We start from the raw sequence: 23968 nt of genomic DNA, 5'->3' as shown, positions 1-23968 counted from the left end.
GCAGAAGTGGGGTGCCTTGCTGGCTCAGTCAGAAAAAGTTAGAGGTAGAAGAAAGTATAATAATTTGTCTAATGAATGAGGGAATGATGATGCCAAGACGTGGTGGTGATGGGATGGATGGATGCTTTAGCCTCCCATAAGCTCCATCAGCTACTTATCTCCAATAACCGCCCTTACCCCCAACAAATCCAAACTAACAAGATTCTTCACAACTGACATTTTCTTAATCACACGTGAAGTGTGAATAAAAGCATTTTCGGAGAACCTTATTTTGTATTGACCTAATACACAGTTTAAGTAGGGTGTGCTTGCAAAAGTAGCTTCAAAGCAAGCCCTATAAACCCGATATTTACAAAACATGGCCATGGCTTAGGCTGGACAGAGCCTGTGGAAGGAGTTTCCCTGGAAGTTCTTAGCTGTTAAGAGTGGTGGTGATGGTCCACCACCAGGCTTGGCCAGGCATGCGATTGTGGGGTGAAACTGATGATCGTGGTGATGAAGTCACGTCCTCATCTCCTTGTGAAGTCAAAATCGTTAAAAATCCAGTGACGCTCACGTCATCCAGGTTTGAGGCCTCCCTTTGGTCCTTTGGTCCTTAAGCCTGAAACTGCCAAACGCGGCAGAGAGGGGCTAGAGGCGGGTTATACCAAGTCCTCCGCCCCGGGGCCGGTCTCAAGACTAAGATCTCGGCGGGGCCGGCTGGCTGGCCCCGGCCTGAGCCGGCCCGCCCCTCCCTTCCCCGCATGGCCTGCTGGGAGTAGTAGTTCAGTCGTCGAAGAGACGCGCCAAGCCCCTTCCCTCTCTTCCGTTTCCTCTCCGCCCCGGAGGAGTGCGCAGAATAGGGACCGCAGGCGGGGGGGGGGGGGGGGGGGGGGGGGGACCCAGAGAGTTTGGGACTACAATTCCCAGCGGACCGCCTTCCCTAGTGCGCAGTCCCAGGTAGCCGGCGGCTCGCTTGCGCGCAGGAGCACACGCGTGGGGCGGTGGCGGGATTTGGCCGCGTACTCCTTCCCGCCCCTGCCCGCCCAGCGCCCGCCGCGAGTAGCGCGGTCCGTCCGGCCTCGCAGACCCGCCCTGTGTTGGTTCCCTCCAAGCTCTGCGAGCCCCTCCTCCTACCCAGTTTCTTCTAGAGCCCAGGCCCCGCCCGTTTCCCACCTCCTGGGCCCGGTTCGTTCCCGACTCAGCCCGTCCCTCTCTGCGCCCCTGCTGCTTCTGCTGAAGGCGGAGGCTCCATGTTGTCCCCTCAGCGAGCGGTAGCGGCTGCCTCGGGAGGAGCAGGTGAGGCGCCCAATTTTCCCCGGGCCCGCTCCGTGGCCCCTCCGCCGCCCTCCCGACTATAGCCCCGAGGAGAACGCCCGCACCGCCGCCCGTTCCTCGTCCCAGGGCTGGGACCCTGCGCCCCTCGCCTGGGTACCCTCGGCCCGCGAATTCGGGGCCGGGGTCTCTTAGTGAGGCCTGGCCGGTCGGGCGCGGGCGGCGCTTCCCTCCGTTCCCGGTGGGAGCGGCAGCCGTCGGCGGCCGGGCCCTGCGCCCGCGGGAGGCCGGCGGTGTATTAGAACGCGGGACGGGCGGCGTGCCGGCCCCGCCCTGACCGAGCTGCGCGCTCCGGGGCTGCGGCTCCCTCCTTGCCTGGCGCTTCGCAGGGTCGCGGGCCGGGAACTGGGAACTTAGATGCTTTACTTTCGGTTTTTGACAAAGCGCTGGACGGCTGCGAAGTGTTTCGGAGTTGGAAGCTTAATTTTTTATCCTAACGACCTCGAGGCGCTGACAAGCATTAGGAAAGTTGATTATAAGCCCACACTTCTTTCCATAAACGAGATAAAAGAATGTGGCTCAAATTGCTTTTTTAGGAAGTTCTTTTAGTACGTTTGGCATCGTACGTTGTTCTCTTGCTTCCTTGAAGACAAAAAATGGTAAAAGAATTAACTAAGTAGAGAGTCATCAAAAATTGAAGGATACTTCATCTGTCATTTTACTTGGCTTTATTCTTGCTTAATGTGTGTGCTCTTGAAATCGCCAAAAGTTTCACTTGCGAAATTTAAAGGCAAAAAAAGAACATTGAAGAATCTTAAGAGATAAATCCCAGCCCTCAAATTTGAATACGAAGTTGGGTGGAATGTTTTGTGAAAGGGAGAAAACTAACGGACGAAAAACGCAGTTTCGCATTTTGGCTTGCCTTTGGAGAAGCAAAACCTACGTGGTTTTAATCCATGTCAAGTGTTCAGTATTGCAGGGAACTGAAATTCAAATTAGTGCTTTTCTTTTTCCACTTTCCACAGAAACTAGCTTGTAGTCTAGAAATCCCTGTTTCTGCTTTACCACCTGTAAAGAAAAGACTTGGATGAAAAGAATCTCTATATAATGAAAAATTAACATTGGTACAGCACATTGTTTTATTAGCTACCATTTACTATCTCATTGGAGTAATCATGAAATTAGGAAAAATGACAACAAAGGATAAATATGTGTACTAGCATACTTTTTGTAGTTTTCACTCAATAGTTTAGAATAGGCTTTTTGAAATTGGTGTTCTATGGTGGAGCAGGTGTGTTTTTCATTTTTATGATTTCTAAATCTTAGAATAAAGGATAGATGCACACTAATTTAAAATGAGATAATAGAGAATTGTAAGAAGCAAGAAATTAATATAAAGTTTTCTCTACCTCCCCCAACCCCTGGTGCTAGGTCACTTAACAGTTTGGCTACATAATAAGATTCCAATGAAATAGGGAACCCCAGGTTGTGTGAACTTGTTGAGAACTAGAATTTGCCTATAATGACTAGGCATGCCTGTTAAAGTGTCTATGGCCTTGTGAACTGAGAAATTGTTCAAATAACACAGCTGCATTTTAAAGTTAATATGAATTTTAAAACATTTTCCCAAGTTATCTTGAGGTTTTGGGAGAATATTCTTTAAAGAAGCATCAAGGGGAAAAAGTGAGGAGAAAGCTTTTATTTAAAGGAAAAAAAACCCCTCTATTTGGGCTGTGGATCTCCATTCTGCTGCCTGATTAGAACAACCTGCGGTATTTTAAACCTGACAATGCATGGGACCCACAGATCCTGATTTAATTCGCTGAGGGACCAGGCAACAGTTAAAAAAAGAACACTGAATAATTCTGATTTGCATACTAATATAAAATTTCCCTATAGGTGGTTGCTTACATTTGAATTGATTTGCTACTTAATAGGAAGTATAATTTATAATATCAATGTATTGAGAAGTTGATGCTCTTCGCAAATTTGTAAAGAATGCTTTTTATTAGCATGTATTTTGATAGAACTTGTTGATATATTTCACAGCTAAAGTATATTACAAGTTAGGAAATAGACTTTACTGGTATAGTCGGTGAAAAAACAAAGTAGATGAACTGTATTTATGTCTTGAAATCATAAGGAATCCAAGTCATATTGCCAATTAACTGCGTTCGCGCTTTCCCCTGGTTTTTTAAAAAAAAGAAGAAAGCCTGTTCATCTGGAGCACAAAACCTTCAGGTAACCAAATTGATTTTGGTGATTTTTTTTTAAAGATTTTATTTATTTGACAGAGAGAGACAGTGAGAGAAGGAACATAAGCAGGGGGAGTGGGCGAGGGAGAAGCACGCTTCCCGCTGAGCAGGGAGCCCGATGCGGGGCTCGATCCCAGGACCCTGGGATCAGGACCTGATCCGAAGGCAGCTGCTTAACCGACTGAGCCACCCAGGCGCCCTGATTTTGGTGATTTTTTATTTTTAGGGCTGAGTCAAATAAGATGAATATTGAACTCATTCTATTAAAAATAATTTTTTTTCTATAGCATAGCCTGGCATCATTTTTAGATTCAACCTAGTCTCTGCGTTTCTGAATCTTAAGTACTGTTTAGTTATAATTGGTCTTTATAAAACTATAAAGCACTACAAAATTGACAAAATATGGTTTTGTTCAGCATTCTGTGCTAAAGTATGAAGATTTCTTTTTTTTTTTTTAAGATTTTATTTATTTATTCATGAGAGACAGAGGAGGAGAGAAAGAGGGAGAGAGAGAGAGAGAGAGAGAAGCAGAGGGAGAAGCAGTCTCCCAAGGAGCAGGGAGCCTGATGCGGGACTCGATCCCAGGACCCTGGGATCATGACCTGAGCCAAAGGCAGACGCTTAACCATCTGAGCCACCCAGGCGCCCAAGTATGAAGATTTCTTATGACAGATGAATTGAGAAAAAGTTTCCTCTTAAACCCTTTAATTGATTCTAATGTAAATTTCCCCCAATATTCTCTTCTCTTGGGCATAAGTAGTATTTTTATTGAAACAACTTTAAAAATGTCTGTGTATCTACCAGTATATTTACTGCCTTAAGACAATAATAGACTGTATAAAAGCACTCCCCCCATCAGTGGCATGGAACCACACCCAGCTGTTTGAGTTGGCTGAGGGCTTACCATCATATATGATGATGTGTTTTCTCTGGCCTTGCCTGAATTAGGAACTTTGAAGACTGCTAGCGAGAACAAGGCATGAAATGGTATGCTTCTGTTTTTGGGTGTGTTGTTCTTGCCCTTTAGTGAATGTGTTTCAAAAGGAAAGTGGAAAACTCAGGTCATAACTTTATCCTGAGTCATTCACTGTACTCAGTGAAATGTTTCTGAAACTGTAGTTTATTTGCTTTTTGGAACTCTGAATAGTAAAGATGAGCACTGGGTCTGGCTCTGCCATAGTGGTTCTTAACCCAGGGTGATTTTGCTGCGGTGGGACATTTAGCAATATCTGCAGACATTTTTGGGTCTTACAACCAGGAGGTAGCACTACTGGTATCTAGTGGGTAGAGGCCAGAGTCGCTGCTAAATATCCAACAATGAATAGCCTAGCTCCCCACAACAAAGAGTTATCCAGCCCAAAATACCAGTAGTGCCGAGGTTGAGAAACCCTGGTCTGCACTGTTCATCAATTAAATTCTGTATGAATATTCTGAAATAGCATTTGTAACTGCTTCCAGTTAACTAGTTTCATTGAATTTATCACTGTTCAGATGGTCTTTTCAAATATTTGAGGGGAATTTAAGCTTTTTTTCCCCATAATGTTTTTTGATAGAATTTATTTCTTAGAATGTATGTTTTCCATAGGACTGAAAAGGCCAATTATGATTAAGTAGTCTCACGGACTTTTATTTAGCCTATGCAGCTACTTTTGAATTTTTAAAAGACTTTTTTTTTTTTAAGATTTTATTCATTTATTTGAGAGAGAGACAGCATGAGTGGGAAGGGCAGAGGGAGAGCGAATCTCAAGCAGACTCCACACCGAGTGCGGAGCCCAATGTGGGCCTCAATCCCAGCACCCTGAGATTGCAACCTGAGCCGAAACCAAGAGTTGGATGCTCAACCAACTGCACCACGCAGGTGCCCCTAAAAGACTTTTTTAAAAGTAGCTGCAGGGGCTCTCGGGAGGCGCAGTCAGTTGAGTGTCTGATTCTTGGTTTCAGCTTAGGTTGTGACTTCGGGCTCATGAGGTGGAGCCCCGTTGGGCTCCTCAGTCAGTTCAGGGTATGCTTGAGATTCTTACATCCTCTCCCTCTGCCCCTCCTGCTCGTGCGTTCTCTCTCTCTCTCTCAAATAAATAAAAAATCTTTAAGACAAAAATTCAGCGTTAGGTCATTCTAAAAGAGTTAATGCTGTAATTTGCTCAGATCTCTACAGTTTTCCCTATGATAATTAGTTTCACCTCTTAGTCTCAACGTCTTTCTACTTGGGTTGTCTGTTTTTGTCGTTTTAGTGCAGAGCCAGTCTATTGAATGCAGTTATTACAGAGATTATTTGAGCAGGCATATTTAAACCTATTGGTTAGTCTGGGTTAAGGTGTATTGTGCCAAAAGTAAAGGCTAATCAGTACTTTAAAAGTAATTAGAGGGGCTCCTGGGTGGCTCAGTTGGTTGGGTGTTGGGATGAGTCCCGAGTCGGGCTCTCTGCTTGGTGGGGAGCCTGCTTCTCCCTTTCCCTCTGTTCCCCCTACCCCACACATGCTCTCTCTCAAATAAATAAAATCTCTAAAAAAGTAAAAGTAATTAGAAAAAAGGTTGTAGCTTCCACATAAACTGTTGAAAGGCTTTTTAATTATCCAAATATTTTCAGCACTTCCTACATAACTGAAATGAAGGCTGATTCGGTGTTACCATTTGCTATTTACACCAATAATCAGAATTGGCAGTATGATACAGTATTTGTTCTACTCATCTTTTTTTAAAAAAAAAAAAAACAAAAGGTTTTAAGTTCACTTATGTGGATATGGATGACAGATGTGACTATTGTCAGGCCATATCTTTGTGTACCAAAATGTCTCATCTGTTATTCATATAAATGAACATAGTACAGCATTAACTCTTCATCTAAATAAGCATTAACTGTTCATATAAATGAGCATTACTGTTGTCTCAGAGTAGATATCTAGATCTTGGGAAATAATTGCTTCACTAAAGGGAGAAGCATGTCAGATTGTCACCTAAAGTTTTTTTAATACCATTCCTGGAGGTTAGATCTCTAGAGTTAAAATTCCTGAGGAATGGAAGTAATTTCAGTGCAATTAAGAGAAACCCCTCCCCCCTCCCCCTAAAACCCTCAAAACAAAACCCCAAACCTCAAAAGCTTTTGTGTGAGTCCTTACTGAGCAAGTTGCTTTAATGTTTTTATCATTATAAATTTTGATCTATTCTTTAGCCAGGCCTATAAAATTTAAATTAAGCCAAGGGATGCATAGGTTACCTAGCCAGTTTGGCCAATTTAGACATCTAGGAAATTTTCAATTGTTAAAGAGTCATTGAATCTTAGAGCTAGAAAATAGCTTTACCTAACTGCCTGGTTTTGTTGAGGAAACTGAGACCCAGAGAAGTAAAATGATTTACTCATATGGTTGTACAGTCATTGTACAGCTGGGCCCTGAGTGTTCGGGAAGGCCTTTCTCCTGTACATTCTGCCTCACTAGAGAGTAACAACTTTTGCCAAAACAAGCTTAAGTCATAGAAGGAGGAAATGAGAGGTGCTTGGGTGGTGCAGTTGGTTAAGCGTCCAACTCTTGGTTTCAGCTCGGGTTGTGGTCTCAGGATCATGGGATGGAGCCCCGAGTCAGGCTCCACACTCAATGCGAGCTCTGCTTAAGATCCTCTCTCCCTCTCCCTCTGCCCCTCTACCCCTGTGCTCGCTCATTCTCTCTCTTTCAAATCTAAAAAAAAAAAAAAATAGGAAATGACTGGATTTGGAGGTATATAGGGAGATAGAGTCAGGGAAGATGTGGAGGCTGAGAGGTGGAGATTTGAGAGAAGTGGAGTATCTGAGAGGATTCAATGTGATGCTACCACAAATAGACATAGAAAGTGTTAGTACTGGAGGGCTTCTAGAAGTTAAATCTTGACTCATTTCACTCTTGAGCCTGAAGACTAGACATGCCCAGAATCCCATAGGCTGTCAGTGGTAGAACTGGAACAGGAACTCGTCTCTTGACTCTTACACCCATATATTTCTACATATTACTCCTGAGAAGGAGGTGATAGTGGAATATCCAGGTGCATCTGTCCCTGAGGCAGTTGTATGTTTGGACCTGAATGCAGGTTAGAAATTAATGAAGTTGCATCACCAAAAGAGGGTATAGTGAAATTATAATAATAAAGAGCCCATTGAGGGAGTGAGAGAACTGCAAGACTGAAGCAGAGCGCTGGTGGAGCTCGCAGGAGGCTGAGGAGAAAAAGAAGCAGTGGAAAGAGCTGGTGAAGAGGCTGGGAGGGAGCTAGGAATGGGTACTGTCACTGAGACCAAAGGTTTTCAGGAGTTTTAGAAGCAGGTGGCAGTTGTGTTTTGTCTTACAGAGAGGGTTGAATGAGGATCAAGAAAGGGCCATTGGATTTGGCAAGAGAGGTCATTGATAAACTAGTGAATAGTTTCAATAAGAAGATTGAGAGGAAAATCAGGTTGCAAGGCAATGAGAAGGGAATGGGTAGGTAGGTGGATGAAGACATACCTTCAAGGAGTTTGGCCGAGAAAGAAAGGAGACTGCAAGTGGGAAGGGAAGAAACTGGTTTTTATTGAGGTGCTTAACAAGTATTACTGGTTTTAGTTTTCACAATACTAGGAAACTGTTATTCTTCCTTTTATTTTTATTTAATTTTATTTTATGTTCAGTTAGCCACTGTGTAGTACATCATTAGTTTTTGATGTAGTGTTCAGTGATTCTTTAGTTACGTATAACAGCCAGTGCTCATCACAGCACGTGCCCTCCTCAATACCCATCACCCTGTTACCCCCTCTCCCCATACCCCTCCCCTCTAAAACCCTCAGTTTGTTTCCCCGGGGTCCATAGTCTCTCACGGTTTGCCTCCCTCTCTGATTTCTCCCCCTTCAGATTTCCCTCCCTCCCCCTATGGTCCTCTGTGCTATTGCTTATGTTCCACATATGAGTGAAACCATATGATAATTGTCTTTCTCTGCTTGACTTACTTCACTTAGCATAATCCCCTCCAGTCCCATCCATGTCGATGCAAATGGTGGGTATTCATCCTTTCTGATTGCTGAATGATATTCCATTGTATATATGGACCACATCTTCTTTATCCATTCATCTGTTGAAAGGCATCTTGGCTCCTTCCACACTTTGGCTATTGTGGACATTGTTGCTATGAACATTGGGGTTCATGTGACCCTTCTTTTCACTACATCTGTATCTTTGGAGTAAATACCTAGTAGTGCAATTGCTGGGTCATAGGGTAGCTCTATTTTTAACATCTTGGGGAACCTCCATACTGTTTTCCAGAGTGGCTGTACCAGCTTGCATTCCCACCAGCAGTGTAAGAGGGTTCCCCTTTCTCTACATCCTCTCCAACATTTGTTGTTTCCTGTTTTGTTAATTTTTGCCATTCTAACTGGTGTAAGGTGGTATCCCATTGTGGTTTTGATTGTATTTCCCTGATGGCTAGTGATGTTGAGCATTTTTTCATGTGTCTTTAGCTATTTTTATGTCTTCTTTGGAGAAGTGTCTGTTCATGTCTTCTACCGCATTTTTTGACTTGATTATTTGTGTTTTGAATGTTGAGTTTGAGAAGTTTTTTTGTAGATCTTGGATATCAGCCCTTTATCCGTAATGTCATTTGCGGATATCTTCTCCCATTCCATGGGCTGCCTCTTAGTTTTGTTGACTGTTTCCTTTGTTGTGCAGAAGGTTTTTATCTTGATGAAGTCCCAGCAGTTCATTTTTGCTTTTGTTTCACTTGCCTCTGGAGACGTGTCTTGAAGTTACTCTGGCCGATGTCGAAGAGGTTACTGCCTATGTTCTCCTCTAGGATTTTGATGGATTCCTGTTTCACATTGAGGTCTTTCATCCATTTTGAGTTTATCTTTATTCTTCCTTTTAGATGCTGGGGCTGAACGTGATAGTTTCCCTACTCCCCAGAAGTTCTCAGTTGGGTGGTAAATCATGATTACAAATGAGAATATTATAATGGGTGGGATAATAGAGTATGTATGAGGTTTTAGTGGAAATAGGAAAGTGGGACCACTTTATTGAGTTCCTAATATGTGTTAGACTCTGGGCTTTGAGAGGAGTATTCAATTACTAAATGAACCTACAAGTGGTTAGGATTTTATCCATAATCACATTGAGACTAAGTGGTGGAGTTTATTCAGTTATTCCACAAATATTTATTGGATATCTATTATGTGTGGGCACTGTTCTGGGATCTTGGGGGATATAGCATTGAAGAGAAGAGACAAAAATTCTTGCCCTCATGGGGGCGCCTGGGTGGCTCAGTCATTGGGCATCTGCCTTCAGCTCAGGTCATGATCCCAGGGTCCTGGGATCAAGTCCTGCATCAGGCTCCCTGCTTGGCGGGAAGCCTGCTTCTCCCTCTCCCACTCCCCCTGCTTGTGTTCCCTCTCTCGCTGTGTCTCTCTCTGTCAAATAAATAAAATCTTAAAAAAAAAAATCTTGCCCTCATGGAGCTTACATTTTAGAGGGGAGAAGGTAAGCATTCAAGCCCTGCTGTATCTTGATTCCAGAACCTGTTTTCTTTTTAGTATACCATGTAAAGTGATAGGCAGAGGATGGGGACAGAGGGAGGGTAAGGTGGGTGTTGAAGGGTCAGTGTTTGGCCTGGAGTTGGGGGGTGGGGAATGTGCATTTCATGCCATGGGAACAAGTGGCTGAATAAGTTGTACGTTTGAAATTTTGGAATCAAGGCAGGACAGGACCCGAATCCTAAGTTTCTTCAGTAGAAAGACCAGTGAAAGTAAATCTTCCTGAGAGGATGAGGGGGATAAGGAAGAAGAGGAACCAAGGCAGTGGGGAGAATGGTGAAAGGCTTTGACTTAGAGGATGGAGATTTAGCTTTGAGCCCTTGATCCATAAAGTGTTTTTGCTGCTAGCCCTTATGTAGTTGCTGTCGTGATGTATTTATGTACTATAATGAAGGAGGTCAGCCCAAAAGGATGAGGTCGCATCATTAAAGCAACCCTTGGGGATGGTTCCTAATGGGTGTGAAAGATTGGGAGGTGGTAAGGCCTGAGGGAGAAGGTCCTGAGGTTTTGATTAAGGGATTGGGGAGCCTGAGATATGGGGATAAATCAGCAAAGGACATTTATTTTTTATTAAATTTTTTTGTTTTATTTATTTAAGTAATTTCTACACCCCGTGTGGGCTCGAACTCATGACCTCAAGGTCAGGAGTTGCATACTCTTCCAACTGTGCCAGCCAGGTGCCCCTTTTAGCAATTTTTTTAAAGAGCAAAGGGCAATTATATGACATCTGGAAAGGGGTGAGTAGAAATAAAGTTTTTGCTTGGAAGATCAGTGATACCATTGGGGGCAGCTGGCTGGCTCAGTCAGTTGAGTGTCCGACTCTTGGATTTGGCTCCTGTCAAGATCTCAGGGTTGTGAGATTGAGCCCTGCATCAGGCTCCATGCTCAATGTGGTGTCTGCTGGAGATTCTCTCCCTCTCCTTCTGCCCCTCCCCCTGCTCGCTCGCTCTCTCAAAATAATATATCTTTTAGAAAGAAAAGATACTGTCTTGTCTTAGGAAATGAGAGAGAAAGATGATATGTTGAAAAGTGAGCAACTCAGTTTAAATTGAATTATTGGTGATGTGTGCAGTTCACAATGATTTTTCCCTTAAGTGGACGGAAACCAAAGGAATAAGATCTTTTTAAATCCAGTGTGCCCAATAAACTGTTTGAAGAGAAATGCAAGATCATCCCAGCTCCTCCAACTAAACGTAGCCTGGTTCTCTCTTCCTTTTCACTGTGCTGTAGGCAGAAAGAGGGCCTTATCACCTTTTTCCCCCCAACTGTCCTCAGTGGTCTTCATCTTCTCTTGAAGTACAGTTCATTGTGCACAACTGCATACATTCTTGTCATTGGATTATCCCATCTTGTCAGTAGCCCAGGTAACCTTATCTTTTGTGCCTTTTGCTCTGGCAAAACCACCTGCATCCTCAAGGTTGTGGCCTTCAACTATATTACAGTACATATGATTCATTCTTTTTATGATTGTTTATTGTGTGCCTGCTATGTGTCAGTACATTGACCTGCTCAGTAAACTTTAATGGTTTAATAGATGAAATGGAAAGAGCCAGTATCATGAACTTAATGGTGAAGTCCTGGGGGACTGTTGTACTGGTTACTGGGTTTGGCCGTACCTGATAGAGCCTTCAAATTAGTTATCTAAACAAGGTAGACATTTATTTATGTATTTCACATAAAAGTGAGCCAGCAGGGCAATTCTGCTACATGAAGTCCTAGGCCCTACCTCTTGTTGCTCCACTATTTCTGGGGCGTTGCCCTCGTGTGCCTGGTGCAGGATGACTCCCTCCCGTGAATACATCTAGCTAGCAGGAAAGGGAAAAATGCGTGCCCCAGAAGTTGCTATATCATTTCCAGAGTTAGAACTTAGTCACACAGTGATACCCCTGCTACAAGGTTGGGTTGAAAATGGGTTTCTTTGGGGCAGGTTTTATGCCCAGCTAAAAATCAGTTGCCATAGCAGGAGGGGAAAATGAATAGTGTGGGAGCAACCAGCCATCTCAGGGTCTTTGGAATTGCTCTTGAGTCTTGCACAGTACTTGACTCTGTGGCTTATCCATAAGATCGTTTGTTCTTTTATATGAAAGATTGAAGGTCTTTAGGTCCTGGATTCACCTGCTTTTGTGGCAATAAAGAACTGTTAAGAGATTATTCACAGAAATATTTCCTTTTTATCCGGGCAGTAATGGGAAAGAAAAATAGTAATATACATTTATTACAATGATACTGTGACAGTTAATGTATACTTATAACTTGTTTTCCACTAGTTTGATAAAAATATAAAAGTGGCAAGAACCCTTTGTTGCTTTCTGGTATAAAAAGTGAGCAGCAATTCCCATAGCTTAATGGGTAGAGTCTGGCAATCAAGCTGTTTTGTTGACTTTGTCTACTATGATCATGCAGCCTTCAGTGTTTCCCAGACAGAAGTAATTTGGGGACCGTATTTGTGGTTTTTGCCATATCTGCTTACCTTACTGTGCTTTACATAGGATTTGTTTTTCAATTTACTTTGAATTGATTCACCTTTTAAACTTAGCATCCTTCCAAGTAATAATCCATTAAAACATGGTTTTGTTTCCTTGTATACATTAAAATACATAATTATTAAAATAAATGTCCTTTTAGTACATGAAAACATCTTTAATACCAGTGGTACATACACTTAGGGAAATAGTGCTTTGCTTCTAGGCTTTACTAGGCTACACTGGTAGTTTTTCGTAAACTTTCCATAAATCCATAGCTACTGAGTGGCTCTGTGAATTTCAAAGAATTGATACCTTTCTGCTTTCAACTCTGGTAGGGAAACTATTAGTTAGTGCTTTATTTTGAGCTAAAGAATTAATTGCCCCTAAAGTGTTGACTAGGTTATTAGGAATGATCTGCAAGTCCTAGCCACCTAAAGATCCTTTCAAGCTTTTCTCCAGAACCGGTTGGATAAGATGTTTAACTTTTGTAAGCCCTAGTTTCCTTATTTTTAAAAATGAGGCAGTATTATTTACCACATGGGGTGGTTCTGAGGATTAAACAAAATGTATGTAAAAGGCTTAGCAGTGGCAGGCACCCTCTCTACTGCTGATAGACATTTGGATTGTTTCTAGTTTGGACTATTTTGAATAAAGTTGATGTGAACTTTTTTTTTTTTTAAGATTTTATTTATTGGGGTGTCTGAGTGGCTCAGTTGGTAAAGTATCTCCCTTTGGTTCAGGTCATGATCTCAGGGTCCTGGGATGGAGCCCAGCCTGGGACTTTCTGCTCATCTTTATTTATTTGAGAGAGAGAGAGCATGAGCAGGGAGGAGGGCCAGAGGGAGAGGGAGAAGCAGACTCCCCGCTGAGCAGGGAAGCCCCATGTGGGGCTCCATCCCAGGACCCTGAGATCATCATGACCTGAGCTGAAGACAGCTGCTTAACTGACGAGCCACCCAAGCGTCCCTGATGTGAACATTCTTGTATTTATGTCTTTCGGTGGGCATAAGCACTTATTTCTCTAAGTTATATACCTAAGAGTAGAATTGCTAGATTATAGGTATGTTTAGTTTTAGTAGCTACTGCCAAGCAGTTTTCCAAAGTGGTTATATTCCTGTTAGAATGTGTGACAGTTCCAGCTGTACCACAGCTTCTCTCACAGTTGATATTGTCAGTCATTTCAATTTTAGCCCCATTCTGATGGGACAGGTAGTGGTATCTCAATATGGTTTTATTTCTATTTCTTTGGTAAGTAATGGTATGGAAGCACCTCTTCATAGGATTATTGACCATTTGGGTATCCTTTTTTTAATGAAGTGCCTTTTGCTTATTACTATTTTGAAAAATTTGAATATTTGTCCTTTTCTTATGGATTTCCTATTGATTCTGGGTGTGAGTCTTTTGGATATAGGTATTGTGAATATTTTTTCCTGGTCTGTGGCTTTTATTTTACTTTCTTTTGATGGTGTCTTTTAAAATTTAAATTCAATTAACATATAATGTATTACTGGTTTCAGAGGTAGAGGTCACTGTTTCATCAATCTTATGTAACACCCAGTGCTCGTTACATCACATGCCCTCCTTAATGTCTATCACCCAGTTACCCCATCCCCCCATTAATGATGTCTTTTAATAAACAAAAACTCTTAATTTTAATGGAGTCTAATTTGTCATTTTTTCTTTTATGGTTAGTGTTTTTGTGCCATTTAAGAAGTTTTTGCTTTTCCCATGTTCAAAAATACAAATTTAAAAAAGATTTGAAAGTGATTTTTTTTTTTCTCTGCAACAATCTAGGTGATGCCATGGAGAGTGGAAAGCCTGGCCCAGTGCAGGTTGTTTTGGTTCAGAAAGACCAGCATTCCTTTGAGTTAGAAGAGAAAGCCTTGGCCAGCATTCTCTTGCAGGACCACATCCGAGACCTTGATGTGGTGGTGGTGTCGGTGGCTGGTGCTTTCCGAAAGGGCAAGTCCTTCTTCCTGGACTTCATGCTACGATACTTATATTTCCAGGTAAGCTTGGATTATTTCATTTCAAATTGGAAAATGAGACTTCTGTGTCCAAAAGAGCAAAATAAGCTTGTGGATTATCCTTGATAGGTAAAATTACTCAAAATTTAAGATTTAATGGAAATTTCTTATTTTTCCTATAGAAGGAAGGTGGCCGTTCAAATTGGTTGGGTGACTCAGAAGAACCATTAACAGGGTTTTCATGGAGAGGGGGCTCTGACCCAGAAACAACGGGGATTCAGATCTGGAGTGAAGTTTTCACTGTGGAGAAGCCGGGTGGGAAGAAGGTAAGGAAGAAAAGACTTGTAAATTAACAAAAACAACAACAGAACGAGAACTTTAATGTGTATTCTGATAATTCAATTAAAAATAATTTTTATCAAAATGATGTAAGTGCATGGTTTAAAAATAACATGAGTATATTTTAAATGGTCAAGTAATAAGATTTCTTTTTTTAATTTAATTTAAAAAATTTTTTAAAAAAGATTTTATTTATTTGAGAGAGAAAAAACGCATGAGCAGGGGGAGGAGCAGAGGGGGAAGCAGGCTCCCCGCTGAGCAGGGAACCCCACGTGGAGCTCCATCCCAGGACCCTGGGATCATGACTTGAGCGAAGGCAGATGCTTAACCGACTGAGCCACCCAGGCACCCCAGTAACATAAGGTTTCTAACAAAAAATAGCTATCAAAACCAAAAAGTAGCTATCAAGTGCCCTGTTCTTCCCTCTGCTTGTTTTCACTTCCCGGGTGTTAATGATCTCAACTGTTTCAGATGTTACTTCTGTTCTTTACTTTCTTACTCCTGTGAGGGTGACATAGACTTGGCTGCCAGTCTTCTGGGAGCTGAGCAGATACAGGACACTAGGGCATCTCACATGCAGAAGGTGAGCATCCTCCGCCTGCCGCTGGGGCAGTCATCAGTAGATCTCTTACCCCATCTCTTCCGTGCCTAGTAAGCTACAGTCCTACAGCCTCCCCTACATTTTTTTGTCAAAGGTGAGTCATGTGTCTTCTCAAAGTGGCAGAGAGGATTTGGGGGTATCATTGTTTCTTAAACAGATTTTAACCCAGTCCTTCTGTTTTTAGTTCCATCCTAAAGCATGCTTTCACAGCTGTTGGTGCCTCTCATTCTCGAGTCTTTCTAGGGCTTAAGGTTTCAGGTCCCCACTTCAGATTGTTCGGTTTCAACCTTTTCTTAAATGCTACGCTATTCGATATTTTTGGGAGCTGGAGAGTTGATGCACAAGTCTTGATTGCTGTTTCCACATCTTTTATTCTTTTTCCTTATAAATTTCCTCATTAAATCTTTCATAATTTTCTTTCTCTTTCTCTTTTAGTGAGATTCCAGGAGAAAGGTATATTGGAAAACCCTCTAATTTTTGGGAGGGGATTTTATTTATTTATTTGACAGAGAGCAGGAGAGAGAATGAGAGAAAGCACAAGCAGGGGGAGCAGCAGAGGGAGAGGGAGAAGCAGGTTCCCCACTGAACAGGGAGCCCGATGTGGGGCTTGATCCCAGGACCCTGGGATCATGACCTGAGCTGAAGGCGGACACTTAACTGACTGATCCACTCAGGTGCCCCTTTAATTTTTTTTAATGCATAGATGCACATATAAAAAATATGTGGCAAAATGAAGAGGTTATCACATATTTTTTAAAGAAAGAGAATCTAGGAGAATAAGAAGTTGTAACATTGAAATACTACATTATAAACTTTTTCTTTGGAGGGTCTACCTTTAATTATTTAACCACTTTATTGAGATATAATTGACATTCCATTTCTCCCTTCCTACCTTTTGGGCTATTGTCACATAGTTTACTTTAATAACATTGTATTTATTTTTTTGTTTAAACAATTCCTGTTAAAACATTCAGTTATCTTTTAAAGATATTTAAATAATAAGAAAGAAGCCAGGGACACCTGGGTGGCTCAGTTGGTTAAGCATCTGTCTTCAGCTCTGGTCACGATCCCAGACTCCTGGGATTGAGGCCTGTATTGGGCCCCTCCTCAGCAGAGTCTGCTTCTCCCTCTGCCCCCCGCCCCATCAAGCTCACACACTCTCTCTCTGTCTCTCTCTCTTTCTCTCAAACAAATGAATAAAATCTTTGAAAAAAGGAAAGAAGCCATATATTTACCCATGTAGTTATCATTAACTGTGCTCTTCATTTTTGGGTGTCCATATTTCTATTTTTGTGTCCATTTTTCCTTCTGCTTAAAGGACTTCCTTTAATATTTCTTGTAGTGCTATTCTGCTGGTGCTGACTTCTTTTAGTTTTCATATATCTGCAAAGTGTTCATTTTGCCTTTTTTGGGAAAATATGCTGGGTATGGAATTCTAGGCTGGCAGTTTTTTCTTTCTGTGCTTTTTTTTTTTTTAAAGATTTTTATTTATTTATTTGAGAGAGAGAATGAGATATAGAGAGAGAGCATGAGAGGGGGGAGGGTCAGAGGGAGAAGCAGACTCCCCGCTGAGCAGGGAGCCCGATGCGGGACTCGATCTCGGGACCCCAGGATCATGACCTGAGCCAAAGGCAGTCGCTTAACCAACTGAGCCACCCAGGCGCCCCTCTTTCTGTGCTTTAAGATGTCAGTTCTTTGCCCTTTTCCTGATTGTTTCTGATGACAGATCTTTTATCCTTATCTTTGCTCTTGTGTGTGCTTCGCATGTGGTTTTTTTTTTTTTCCTGGTTGCTTTTAACAGTTCAGCATTTTTTTGTTTTTTGAGCAGTTTGGTTATGATGTGCCTTAGTGTAGTTCTCTTCATGTTTCTTGTGTTTGGATTTTGTTGAGCCTCTTGAATTTACAAGTTCATAATTTTTATCAAATTTGTGCATTTTTTGGCCATTATTTCTTCAAATTTTTTCTCCCTTATTCCTTTTGGGGCCTCCTATTACACATACGTCAGGCTGTCCCATAGCTCATTGAAGCACTGTTCATTTTTTTAATTTGCTTTTCTCTCTGTTTCCTTTTGGGCAGTTTCCATTGCTAGGCCTTCAAGTTCCCCAGTCTTTATAATCCAGTCTACTTTTCATTGCAGAAATGTGATTTTCGTCCCTGGAAGTTCAGGTTAGGTCTTTTTTATGTCTTTCATGTCACTACGTAACTTTTTGAATATATGGAATATAGTTATACAGAATGCTGTTTTAGAGTCTCATTTTCTGTTAATTTTAACGTCTGTATCTATTCTGGGTTTTTTTTTTTTCCCTTAAGTAGTCTCCACGACCAGTGTGGAGCCCAAAGTGGGGCTTGAACTCACAACCCTGAGATCAAGCTCTGAGCTGAGATTAAGAGTCCAACGCTTAAGTCCAAGTGAGCCACCCAGGTGCCCCTGTTCTGGGTTAATTTTAATTGATTTTTGATTGAATTTTCTCCTCATTGGGTTGTACTTTCTTGTGTTCCCTGATTTCCCCCATTTCCCATATTTTCCTTGACCTTATTCTATTTTTTAAAAAATATTTTTATTTATTTATTTGACAGAGACACAGCGAGAGAGGGAACACAAGCAGGGGGAGTGGGAGAGGGAGAAGCAGCCTTCCCGCGGAGCAGGGAGCCCGATGCGGGACTTGATCCTGGGGCCCTGGGACCATGACCTGAGCTGAAGGTAGACGCTAATGACTGAGCCACCCAGGCGCCCCTCCCTGACTTTATTCTAGGATGCAGTTAAGAAATTTGGAAACAGTTGGACCCTTTTTGTTCTGGCTTTTAAGTTTTCTTAAACGGCACCAGAGCAGTATTTAATATAGAGCTATTTATTCCTCACTACTGAGGCAAGTACTCTTCTGAGTACTCTAGAATTATGGGATTTTTTCAGTCTGGTTGGAGGGAACAGGCCTGTTCTTGGCCCTCTGTGAGCACCAGGTACTGCTCCCTCTAAACCTTTTGATTGGTTGTCTCTAGCCTCAGGTAGTGTCCTCATGTGCATGCGCTTGTCAGTACTCAGCTGAACTCTTGATGGGGATCCTCTGCAGATCCCTGGGGTTCTTTGTCTTTGTATCTCTCTCCTCTCAGACGCTCTGCCTGAGAATTCCAGTGTCCTTGGTCTCCCTGACTCTCAGCTGTGTCTCCTCAACTCAGGGAATCCGTTGAGTTCTGCCTGGTTTCCCCTCCCCACGCCTTAGTCAGTAAGCTGGGACAACAGAAGGGCTCACCTCATCTGTTCCTTTCCCTCAAGGATCGTTATCCTTTGTTACCTGATGTCCAGTGTCGTGAACTGTTGTTTCATGTGTTCTGTCTGTTATTTTTTGGTTTTAGGTGGGAAGGTAAGTTCAGTCTCTGTTACACCATTTTGACTGGAAGTGGAAGTCTAGTCTTTTCATTTTGGAGATGTTTGGCATCTCTAAACTGCTGTATTACCCATAGCAGTTAAGGCCTGCTGTGGGTAATACAGCTGCTCTTAGATCTGGCATTACAACAGGCCCTACAATTTTCATTTCAGTCCTGTTTTGTATCATTGCTCTCTTCTATTTCTCTGGTAGTGTGTGGTAGATGCTTTCATAATTTTCTTTTTAGGAATAAATAATTATTTTTGACTAGATGATCCCTTTGTATAGAACTGGTAGACCTGATTTTTATTTTTTGGGGCAATTGATATATTTTCATAATAGTTTAGGAAATCTCTACAGTCTTAGTAAGCAAGCTTTGCTTTTAGTTATCTAACATTTGTAGTGCCGTCATTTTTTTTATCTTGTTGAATTGACTCCTCTATAAAGCTCAATTTTTTTTTTTTTATGATTTTATTTATTTATTTGACAGAGGCACAGCGAGAGAGGGAACACAAGCAGGGGGAGTGGGAGAGGGAGAAGCAGGCTTCCCGCCAAGCAGGGAGCCCAATGTGGGGCTGGATCCCAGGACTCTGGGATAAGCTCAATGTTTTTTGACATCATTTTGGTTTCCTGACCTTTAAAAAAATTGATAGACTTTATTTTTTAGGACAATGTTAGGTTTATAGGAAAATTGATTGGGAAGTGCAGAGTTCTCACATGCCCCTCCCCCTGCCAGTTTCTCCCTACTATTTATATCTTATATCAGTGTGATGCATTTGTTATAATTAATGAACCAATACTGATATATTGTTATTAGCTAAAGCCCATGGTTTACATCAGGGTTCCCTCTTTGTGTTATATGTTCTATGGGTTTTGGTAAGTGTGTCATGATATGCAGCTGCCATTGCTGTCTCCGACAGAATAGGTACACTGCCCTAAAAACCCTCTGTGCTCCACTTATTTGTTCCTGCCTCCTTCTCCTGCCTTCTCCCTGAACTGGCAACCACTGATCTTCATACTGTCTCCATAGACCTGCCTTTCTAGAACGTCATGTAGTTGGAATCATACAGTATGTAGCCTTTTCTATTGGCTTCTTTCACTTAGCAGTGTACTTTCATGGATCCTCACATTTTTTTGCCTTGATAGCTTATTTCTTTTTATTGCTGAATAATATTCCATTGTCTGTATGTACCACAGTGTATCCGTTCACCTACGGAAAGACATCTTGTTTGCTTCCAGTTTTGACAATTATGGATAAAGCTGCTGTGTAAGCATTTGTGGGCAGGTTTTTGTGTGGACATAAGTTTCAACTCATTTGGGTAAATACCAAGGAGCATGATTGTTGGATTGTATGGCAAGGTGATGTTTAGTTTAGTTTTTTTTTTTTTTTTAAGATTTTATTTATTTATTTGAGAGAGAGAGAATGAGAGATAGAGAGCACGAGAGGGAAGAGGGTCAGAGGGAGAAGCAGACTCCCTGCTGAGCAGGGAGCCCGATGTGGGACTCGATCCCGGGACTCCAGGATCATGACCTGAGCCGAAGGCAGTCGCTTAACCAACTGCGCCACCCAGGTGCCCGGTGATGTTTAGTTTTGTAAGAAACTGCCAAACTGTCTTCCAAAGTACCTGTATAATTTTGCATTTTTTCCAGTAATGAATGTGAAAGTTCCTGTTGTTCCACATCTTTGTCAGCATTTGGTCATTCCAGTAGACGTGTAGGGATATCTCGTTGTGTTTCCTATCCTTTTTTTTATTTAAGATTTTATTTATTTATTTGACAGAGAGAGAAAGACAGAGAGAGAGGGAACATAAGCAGGGGGAGTGGGAGAGGGAGAAGCAGGCTTTCTGCTGAGCAGGGAGCCTGACGCGGGGCTTGATCCCAGGACCCTGGGACCATGACCCAGGCCGAAGGCAGACGCTTAACCGACTGAGCCACCCAGGCCCCTGTTTCCTACCCTTTTAAGAAATACTATGTTCAGGCATTCAGCGGGATCAGGAGTGCTTTAAAAAATCAATATAATATTGGATAAATGCCATACTAATAAGCAGTTCTTTAGAAGTTACCCAAATGAAAGTTTCACATGATTGTTTTGTTATTTTTATTTTTAATTTTTTAAAAGATTTTATTTATTTGAGAGAGAGAGAGCAGGAACACAAGCAGGGGGAGTTGGAGAGGAAGAAGCAGGCTTCTCGCCTGAGCAGGGAGCCCGATGTGGGGCTCGATCCCAGGACCCTGGGATCATGACCTGAGCTGAAGGCAGACACTTAACGACTGAGCCACCCAGGTGCATTGATTGTCTTGTTTTTTTTTTTTTTTAATGTTTTATTTATTTATTTGAGAGAGGGAATGAGATAGAGCATGAGAGGGGGGAGGGTCAGAGGGAGAAGCAGACTCCCTGCCGAGCAGGGAGCCAGACGCGGGACTCAATCCTGGAACTCCAGGATCATGACCTGAGCCGAAGGCAGTCGCCCAACCAACTGAGCCACCCAGGCGCCCCTGATTGTCTTGTTTGTAATATACCTGGTGATATTTTAGCTTAGAATATATCTGGCTAAAACAGTAGGTAATTTGGGGGGGGGGGCACCTGGGTGGCTCAGTTGGTTAAGCATCTGACTCTTGATTTTGGCTCAGGTCATGATCTCAGGATCATCAAGTCAAGCCTCTGCTTGTCCCTCTCCCTCCCCCTGCTTGCACATTCTCTCTCTCTCTCTCTCAAATAAATAAATAAATAACATCTTTTTAAAAAAGTAGATAATGTATTTGTTTTTACTTTTTTTAATAAAGATTTTTATTTATTTATTGAGAGAGAGAGAATGGTAGAGAGAGAGCATGAGAGGGAGGAAGGTCAGAGGGAGAAGCAGACTCCCCGCCGAGCAGGGAGCCCGATGCGGGACTCGATCCAGGGACTCCAGGATCATGACCTGAGCCGAATGCAGTCGCTTAACCAACTGAGCCACCCAGGCGCCCCTTGTTTTTACTTTTTAATTGAAAAACTACAGTCTTAAATATGTGGCTCCAGTTTATTCTTTTTAACTGTTATGTGGTAATCATTATATGAATATTCTTATTTTATTTTGCCCATTTACCGACTGGTGGGCATGTGGATTGTTTCCTTTTTAATTTTTTTTAATTTTTATAATCCTTCCTACAGTGAACAATCTGGTAAATGTCTCCTTGGGGAATTGTGCAAGCGTGACTCCAGGCCACAGTTTTTTGAACTCTGTCCATGACCCATTAAAGGTAGAGAAATCAACTTATTGGCTCATGACCAATATTTAAAAAGAAAGAACTAGAACAGTGTAGAAAGTGTCAGACTGCAGTATGCAAATTTAGTTTCAGCTTTATATATGTGTGTATTTAGTTAGGATGTTAAGTATATTTCTTTCTCTGCGTTCTGGAGTCCAACAAAACGTTAGAAAGCCACTTGGAAGTGGAATTGCCAGGTCTGAGAATGCCCATTTCCCCTTTTTCTAGCTCCTGCCCAGTTGTTCTTGATAGTGTTGATGGCAGTTTATCATTTCACTATGTGATAGGAGAACACCATTTCCCCCAAATACCCAGCACTTCATCTGAGTGTATGTATGACTCCTATTCCTCAAGAGCTTATTTCCCTGATACAGCCTCATTTTTCTAGTTAGTAAATATATGCTAGGATGAGCTCTTTTTCATTGAGAGCGAATTCACATATCATAAAATTTATGCTTTAAAAGTATATAATTCAGCAGTTTTTAGTATAGTCACAAGGCTGTGCAAGTAACACCACCGTCTAATTCCAGAACATTTTCATCATCCCAGAAAGAAACTCACTACTCATTAGCAGTCATTCCCCATTTCCCTCCTATCCCAGCCCCTGGCTACTATTGATCTACTTTCCTTTTTTTTTTTTTTTAATGATTTTATTTATTTGTTTGTTAGAGAGAGCAGACAAGCAGGGGGAGCGGCGGGCAGAGGGAGAAGTAGGCAGAAGCAGAAGCAGTCTCCCTGCTGACCAAGGAGCCTGATGTGGAACTCGATCCCAGGACCATGGGATCATGACCTGAGCTGAAGGCAGACGCTTAATCGACTGAGCCATCCAAGCGTCCCTGATCTGCTTTCCTTCTCTACGCATCTATTTGTCTATTCTGGACATTTCATACAAATGGAGTCATATAATCTGTGGTCTTTGCGTCTGGCCTCCCCCACCCCCCTACCCTCCCAGCCCATTGCCCTCCAGATCCATCCATGTCGAAGAATGCATCAGCACTTCATTTCTTTTTGTGGCTGCATAATACTGTGTTGTGTGGATGCGTCACACTTTATCTTTTCATCATTTGAAGGACATTTGGGTTATTTTTACTTTGTGGTTATTACGAATCATGCTACCATGAACATTCACATACAAGTGTTTGTGTGAACATATCCTTTCTTTTTCCCTGTTTTTACTGTGGTAAGAGCACTTAACATGAGATCTACTCTCTTAATAAAATTTCAAGTGCACAGTATAGTATTGTCAGCTGTAGGCACTATGCTGTGTAGTGGATTTTGAAAACTCATCCATCTTGCATAACTGAAACTTTATACCCACTAAACAAGTCCCGTTTCCTCTTCTCCCCTGCCAACCACCATTCTACTCTCTGTTTCCCTGAGTTTGACTATTTTAGATACCTCACATAAGTGGAATCAAGCAGTGTTTGTCCTTCTGTGACTGTCTTATCTCACTTAATATCCTCCTGATTCATTTATATTGTCACATATGACAGGATTGCCTTCCTTTTTAAGGCTCAGTTGTATTCCATTGTAGGTAGATACCACATTTTCTCTATCCATTCATCAGTTGACGGGCATTTAGGTTGTTTCTATATCTGGGCTGTTGTGAATCTTGGCGCAGTAAACATGGGAATGGAGATATCTTGAGATACTGGTCTGAATTCTTTTGGGTATATACCCAGAAGAGGAATTGCTGGATTATAAGGTAGTTCTATTTTTAATTTTTTGAGGAATCTCCATACTATTTTCCATAGCAGCTGTATGATTTTGTATTCCCAACAGTGTACAAGGGCTCTGATTTCTCTATATCCTCGCCAACACTTATTATTTCTTTTTTTCAAAATAATCTCTGCGCCCAACATGGGGCTTGAACTCCTGACCCTGAAATCAAGAGTCACATGCTCTACCGGTTGAGCCAGACAGGTGCCCCTATTTCTCTTGTGTGTGTGTGGTTTTTTTTTTTTTTTT

At 42.0% G+C, this 23968-nt stretch overlaps 1 protein-coding gene across 2 annotated transcripts in view; it reads left to right on the top strand.

The window, feature by feature from the left end:
• The first annotated feature begins 954 nt into the window (after positions 1–954).
• ATL3 (atlastin GTPase 3) overlaps positions 955–23968 on the top strand; it is a 58304-nt gene continuing 35290 nt past the window's right edge. Inside the window, exons 1-3 of one of the 2 annotated variants that reach the window (XM_027578741.2) lie at positions 955–1278; positions 14280–14494; positions 14635–14778. In XM_027578741.2, coding sequence (XP_027434542.1) covers positions 1233–1278; positions 14280–14494; positions 14635–14778 — 405 coding nt within the window. In that variant the 5' untranslated portion in view covers positions 955–1232. Of the gene's footprint in view, positions 1279–1655; positions 1779–14279; positions 14495–14634; positions 14779–23968 lie in introns of those variants that run through there. The other variant, XM_027578742.2, reaches the window with a different exon arrangement.

This window comes from Zalophus californianus, chromosome 11 (assembly GCF_009762305.2).
Source record: "Zalophus californianus isolate mZalCal1 chromosome 11, mZalCal1.pri.v2, whole genome shotgun sequence".
Lineage (NCBI taxonomy): Eukaryota > Metazoa > Chordata > Mammalia > Carnivora > Otariidae > Zalophus > Zalophus californianus.
This window is presented reverse-complemented; position numbering and strand designations above follow the sequence as displayed.